The following is a 7,247-nucleotide window of genomic DNA, read 5'->3' as shown; positions in this document are numbered from 1 at the left end:
GCTCTGAAGCCTGATCTCATCTGCCTTCTTGCATTTTATTCCTTCATGCTACTCCTGAGTTTCCAGAGACAGGTGTGGACCATGTGGGCTGCATTGGTGGCCATGGAATTGACAAGGTCAGGATCATGAGGTTGGCAGAAGGCCTGTTTTAAAAATCAGCATGGAATTCTCAGGCATACAAAGAGAGGACTGCTGTCACGGATGCCTGTATTCCAAACACCCAGGTGAAGATGCGAAACATCACACAGACAGAAACATGGCCAAAAGCCAGCCTTCCCAAGGGAATTTCTCCTCGGGATTCGGGGAGGATCACTTGTGTTTGGACAGTCTGCACTGCACAGCCCCAGTCACAACTTGTCATTCTCCATGCTCTAACCTTGATCATCCTAAAATTTTTTTTGACACAGGGCCTGCTAAGTTGCTGAGATGACAGGTGTGCTCACTAATAGTCTGATTAGGAAGCCAGTGAGTCACTTTCCAAGTTTCAAAGGGCATTTATGGAGCAGTAAAGAGTCCAGAAATCCTGAGGACATATAAATACAAGTATAAACATACATATTTAGATTACAACATAAATACAACATGACTAAGAGTCAATTTCTTAAAAATGTTTATTTTTGAAAAGTTCACTTGTAACCTGAAAATACATCCAAATTAAAACATGCATACTTTATGTATGATGTATTTATAGCATTTTAGGAAAAAAACCAAGTCAACTTCTCTGGACTTAGAATGGCCTTACAATTATAAGACTTTAACCCTTCAAATGGTACTGCATTATATGAAACCACTTTTTTGGTGGTGCTGAGCCCATGGCTCGTGCATGGCTGGCAAGTATTCCAGCACTGAGCCAAAGCTGAGCCTTGAAATAACAATACTCCAGTCTGCCCGAGATGCAGGTGGGAATTATAATGAGGCAAGCACACATTTGGAAACAAGGCAGAGAAGCCTGGCTAGGCATTTGGACCTTTCATTGGCTGGCCTTCCAAAAATAAAGCTCCGTGAGTTATTTCCCATGATGCCTTCATCCACATACACTCCCCGTCTTCTGGTATGAAACAGATGCCCACAGGTGGACACTTAGGAGGGCACCAGAGTGAATTCTAGAGCAAGGAAATCATCTCAAGGGAAAAAAGGACCAGGTTGCTTTCTGAACTTGGCGTACATTTCCAGAGAAAACTAATGTGAACTCACACACAGATATTTTCAATGTATCCATACAATTCAAAATGCGTATGATGACAGAAGCCCCTCAGTTCCTGTGAAATTACTTCAAACACTTTATCTAGTAGAGATTTTTTTAGCACTTTTAAGGCAAAATCTTAAGGAAAAAAAAAAAAAAAAAAAAGAACAAAACAAAACTAGTTTCTCTAGAAAGGAGTGTGCTGTAACGGACACGGGGTTTCTCAGAGTGTGTGCAGTCCGCTCTTCTCTTGGTACTCTTCGTAAAAGCGTCTCAGTGACTCAGGGATGCGAGGGGCCACTGTGCCCAAGGCTTGAGTAAAATGCCTCTTCATAATGCAGTTGGCTTTAATGTCTTCTTCCAGAGCCAGGAGAGCCGCCTCTCTGCAGACGGCTATGATCTGAAATTAAAAGAAACACAAGGAGAGGAAAACAGTCAACACTCCTCTCCCACAAATGGGATGTTCCAAATATTCACTTGGTAACTTCTACACCACAAGCACATTGCTGAATTTTTCTGTCACTTATTCCACTCAAATTTTTAAAAGGATCGAAAGTAATCATATTCAGTTTTCTGTTCCTTCATTCCAAAACAAGGTGGCAGGTACCGGCAACCAGGAGCACAAAGACGTGGAAGACGTGACACGTGTGTGTGCTGAAGAGCCTTTGCTCCTAACTGCAAAGGCAGGCCCGGCCACCTGTTTCAGAGGGACGGGGCGGGTGGCGGTGCTGCGGAGAGCCTGCTCGCCAGCGCACCGTCTTCCCTTCCCTCTGATGATTCCAGTGCGCAAAGGCGCTTCTTTCTGCGCCTCTTCTTAACGAGTTCCTAAATCTTGGGATACCAGGGCGTGTCTACGCCGGCTCTAGAGAGCCGCATCAGAACAGAGTGAATTCTGTTACTCGGGAGGAGGCCTCTGGGGACAGGAAGCACTGGGTGCAGGGGGAGGAGTGGGTGGAGGAAGCGGAAACAGGCCTCTGCCAGCGCCGCTGAAGACGCGCTGCGGGGCGGGAGAGTCGGGGGTGACGGATGGCGCTGAGGCTGCGGGCGGCAGGACGGTGCCCGTGTGGCAGGCGAGGGCCCGCTGCCGCGGGAGGGCAGCCATTCTCCTGTTTGTTCCCTTGCTGAAAAGAGCCTCTGCTTCCGCTGGGCAAGCGGCTGCCAGCGTTTAGTGGCTGTTTGGGGGATTTAGCAGTATGTTTAGGGAGCTTTCAGAAAACCACGCACAGATTCAGAGGCTCTGTCAGATTACGACGATGTGACTTTGTTCTGGGCTCCACTAAAGAGCGCGGAAGTTAACCACAGCAGCTACCATGTCAACGCCTTTCCCAAGAGTAGCTCCCGACTTGTGGAAGGGAAAGGAACTTCCAGGGATAGAGAAACCATGTCACCACGTGTTCTGGCGCAAAAAAAGGGTTCTTTTGAAAATGAGACTGTGGGAATTAATAAGCACAGTAAAAGCTGGAGAGTGCCCCGGCTGGCGAGCTGGCTGTGCAGTGGACCAGTCCTAGGAACCTCTGCAAGGGAGGCGAAGGGAGCCAGGGGAGCCCTCCTGCCAATCTAAGAAGCACGTCCTCCACCTGGGCAGTGGTTGCAGGGCTGAGGTCTGAGGAATCTCGTGCAGCTGCTGCGCACTGACTCCCCACCAGCAGTGGGATCCCCCAGGATGGGAGGGTGCTCGCTATGCAGCTCCCCACAGCCTGCGGGGAGGGAAGCCTTGGTCCCAGGGTCAATGCCATATCCTCCATGCTCACTAGGCAAGACTCACCTCCGAGAACACTGCCCAGCACGGAGGAGTACTGAGTGCCTACATGTACGCTGGACAGCACTGATCCCCGTGCTGAGCGGCTAGGCGGTGATGCCCCAGGTCTTCGCACCATGCTAACAGGTGGTGGGAGGTGTTGGACACTGTCAAGCGGAGCAGCCAGGCAGGCCTATGTGAAGTGCTGGGGGCGAGGTATTGAGCAAGGAAGGAGGGACCAAAAGCCTGGTGAGTTCTGGGATTGGGCTCGCGTGACCAGATGGCAGGTGTTGGCACCGAATGCACTGCCGCACAGCCATTGGGGGGAAGCTGGGCAGGTGGTGAAGTGGGAGAGTGCGAGATGATGGTGCAGGCACAAGGTTGGGAAATGGAGGTGGTGCAGGTGGCACGGGACCGAGGGAAGCCGAGAAGCCCATGCTCAGGTCTTCTCCCTAAGCGAGTCCTTTTTAAGAAACACCTTCATCTACAGAATTTCCTCTAAGCTCTGCAATGCGCTTCCTGGTAGCTTCCTTGGTATAACACAGGGGCTTTGGTGATGAGACAGTCAGAGGAGTGTGGCCACTCGAAAGGTAGTTGTTTGCTACCATGGAGCCTCCAGGACATGCTAACATGGAAGTAATCCCTTAGGATTCCCAGTAGGCTTGACCTTAGCAAACAATTTCATCCAAACCACAAGACTAGGTTTTGACTGGGAAGTGCCTGGGCTAGACAGGGATGATCCTTCCAGAGACTATGGAATCCTAGCTCGGGGCTGAATATGAAGGTGCCTTCCTTGGCAGGGGAAGGAGTGCAGCTGCTGGCACCTCCTAGGGTGGCAGAGGCCTGCCTGAGCCCAACGCTTGCTTCAAGATGCCCTGCCTTTATTTATTTCTTAGACATGCCCAAAAGAACCAGTCGATTTGGCAATCCTCTCTGCTATTTTTATTTTCCCATCAGTTACCTAGCAGTATACGTATAATCAGCAACCGACAGAACTGCAAATGGGACCCTGCGCATCCGTGAGCACCTATGTTCTAGCTACTTCCTGCAGTGACTGAGGGAAGACCCAGAGCTGTCAAGATAGTGAAGCCAGAACTGGGGACAGGCAGTTAGTGCAGAAATAGGGGATCGGGTTAAATTGAGGAAATGGAGGCCATGAAAGCCATCTGCCTCTGGAAGTTGGAGACTGTGCCTGGGAGAATGGAATGTCAAGGATCTCCAGAGCCACTGATTACCAAATTTACCTGCCCTTATCAAGGACTGCCGGCAAGGAGCTGCCAATTAGTGCCCTCTGGGCCCTTGCCTGGCTGAATCACTTTGGCCCTCCCCCTGCCCATTTGCTCCTCACTTTATGCATCTCACCTGCAAGACCAGGTCTAGTCAAATAGCAGGAAGGAGAGATAAGCATGATCAGCGGGGGAGAACTGGAGAACAAAAGAGGCCTCACCCGATAAAAGATGTAGGGCATGCTCACTTCTTGGGATTCTAGAACATCAGCCACGGCCCCCTTCTCCCCCTCAGGATAAGTCTGTATTATTACTACTTTTAAATACAACCTGCTTAAAATACTTGCCTTGGCTGCTTCTCTAGTGTTCAAACCTCAACATTAGAGGGAGCAGAACTCGTCAACGAGAAACGGCGGTATCAGATTTGGAGGTCCCACGGAGATACGGTGGTATCAATAGCACCCTCCACCCTCAGGACCCCGCAGGTATGGACACAGGTTAACTCCCCAGGTGCCCACTATCAGAAGTACTGTCAGGAAGGCAGAAGGGAAGTGCTTCGTGTGGACAGAAGGAAGAAATTCCTGTTTTGGAAAGTGAAGTGTGAGGAACACACAGGTCTGTTCAGGACATTCTGGCTAGAAGGAATAAAGTAAACAAAGAAATAGCCAGGTTGGAAGAAAGGGCCTCGGACGACACCCAGCCAGCCTGAGCCACAGAGAATGCTTTAAAAGGCACCATCTGCAGCTGACTATGAAAAGCAACAGTGAACCACGATGGCAGTCCCATCGGCAGCTCCAAACCAAGCCCACAAGCAGCCGATGCACAAGACCTGACAGCATAATGCCCAAAGGGTCCATTTGCTTTTCTTTTTTCCTAACAGGGCTTCCAAAAGGCAAAGAATGAAGTGGATGGCTGGTTTTTCTTCCCTGACCAGGTAAGACGGCGTCAAGAAGCGGGTGCCTCCTGGACCTCTGTTTCGTGATGGATGTCTTCCTTTTGCTCGGGAGCCCTGAACTCCGGCAAGAGTTCCACGACAGGACACTTGCCAAGACAAGTACAGCTTCCCTGCTCATTCCCATGGCCCGTAGCAGCAATGCCTTGGGATACTGGGGAGGAGTACTCCTTGATCAAAGTTTCAGGCAACACGATATATACTGCACAGTGCACAACAGAAATGGCAGAGGGCCAGTGAAGCTTGGTGACAACAGTCTGTTCATTCTTCCAGCATTTAAGTGAGGGATCTTGGGAGGTGAGGAAGCTATGGGAGGTTCGGCCTCATGGTCTGACCTGGTGCCCTCCTAAGAGGCTGGGTGAGCTTCTTCACCTCTCACTATGTGAGGATGCTGCTAGGTGTTCTGCTGGTGCCTCCATCTTGGACTTCCCAGGCTCCAGAACTGGGAGTGAGAAACTTGCATTCATCAACTACCTAGTTTAATTTGCAACAGCAGGCTGAAAGAGTAAGTCACCCAGTGTCTGCCACAGAGCTCCTCCCTTTTCCCATGTTGGAAGATCACCTGCTGGTGGTCTTTGGCATTCCCCCTGAGAGACGCTAACACATACCAAAACTCTTACTCAGGACACAATACAGCTTTTGACTAGCTCATATCCTTTTACCTTTTGCTCTCCCCAACTTCAGAATGGAGACAAAAGGAAAGAGGGACAGAGGCCAGAAGCACAAGAACAGACATGTTCATGGGCAGAGCAGGAGGAGAGAAACTGAGACGAGAGGGAGGAGAACCAGTCTGTCTAAGGAAGTCAAGAGACAGCGATGGCGGCAGCAGTGTGGGCTTGCTTGGGCTCTAGATGGGCAAACATAGGTCAAGGCATACTGGCTGGACTGGACAGGACAGGTCTTTAAACATGCTTCCAAACGTGCATGCTGTGGGCATCCTTCCCACATTTGGTCAGTGTCAAGTATTTCTATCTACACTTTACATAATCTAGACCTTGTCAACTTATAAATGACAAAAACTGTTCAATACTGTGACAGATGTGCATCTCCAGCAATGTTCTCAATCTGGTCTCAGTTCTTTTTGCGAAAGTAATGTAAATTAGAAATCGTAAGAATATAACCATGCCTGTGCTAGTCCTGAAGGATGCTTCTTTGGGGTCAAAAACCATCACACAGGGACAGGAGCTCCTTTGCCTTGTTGTCATGAAAAAACAACTGAGAGACTATTTCTGTGGACCATACAGCTCACCACCCTGCCGGCATGACATCCCAACGGAAGCAGTCACAGACTGGTTCAGCGATGGGGAATTCAGCTTGATTTTCCCATAAGAGCACAGAAGAACTTCACTAAGATGTGCAAGGGACATACAAATTTGAATCACAGATTCCCTGGAGTGTCAAATTAGTCTATTTTTCTCTTACCCACGGAGATCTTTAACTTCTCTGGTAGAAGGTTTTTGAAAGCCTTCCACTAATCCCTTTGCCATCCTGTCTATCTCCCCGTACACCCACCCCGGTCCCTGGCTGCAGACAAGATCACTTCAATAAGCTCCTAGCCAACCTCTAGCCAGGGTGCTTTTGACAATAGGTTGTCAAAGCAGGAATGTTCTAGCTGGCTGGGCAAAGCCAAGTGTATATTCTTTCTCTGTTTTCACTAAAAACTGGGTAGCCAAGCTTTTGGAACACGTATGTGCCTTGTGAAGGTGAACTGTTACCTGTTTGTGGAAAGGAGAAAAGGAGATGAAAGGCTGCGGAACTGGCCTCAGAGCTCAATGCCAGAGCTGCACTCTGACGGGCTTTTGTCCAGTGGCCACGGCACCATTTATTTGGTACCAGCATGCCACAAACTCTCTTTCCATTCATTCCACAGTTGTAACAGATCTGACCATCAGACAGCTGACCAAAATATAAAACAGAGGAATTCCATATGAAAGTCAGACATATTGGAGCTGATTCCTAAGAGGCAGGAAAAGATTTCTAATGAAATGTTTAGAAATCCTCAAAACAGAGTCACTCAAAAAAAAAAAAAAAAAAAAAAAAAAACAAAAGCAAATAATTACTTTCAAATGCAGGAGAAAAGTAACTGCAACGGAGACAAAGGATATGTGAGTATAAATTTCCATGCTACGCTCGCCCTCTGGAGAAGCA

General features: G+C 48.9%; 1 protein-coding gene across 4 annotated transcripts in view; it reads right to left on the bottom strand.

Annotated features, from left to right (window-relative positions):
• Positions 1-593: 593 nt before the first annotated feature.
• Positions 594-7,247, bottom strand: part of AFG2A (AFG2 AAA ATPase homolog A) — a 291,079-nt gene continuing 284,425 nt past the window's right edge. For 2 of the 4 annotated variants that reach the window (XM_079154019.1, XM_079154020.1), the window contains one exon: positions 594-1,583. In XM_079154019.1, coding sequence (XP_079010145.1) covers positions 1,407-1,583 — 177 coding nt within the window. In that variant the 3' untranslated portion in view covers positions 594-1,406. Of the gene's footprint in view, positions 1,584-5,513; positions 6,996-7,247 lie in introns of those variants that run through there. The other 2 variants (XM_079154017.1, XM_079154018.1) reach the window with 2 other exon arrangements.

The sequence above is a fragment of the Sciurus vulgaris genome (genome assembly GCF_902686455.1).
Source record: "Sciurus vulgaris genome assembly, chromosome: 9".
Classification (NCBI taxonomy): domain Eukaryota; kingdom Metazoa; phylum Chordata; class Mammalia; order Rodentia; family Sciuridae; genus Sciurus; species Sciurus vulgaris.
Note: the sequence above shows the minus strand (reverse complement) of the source record. Positions and strands in the feature narration are given on the sequence as shown.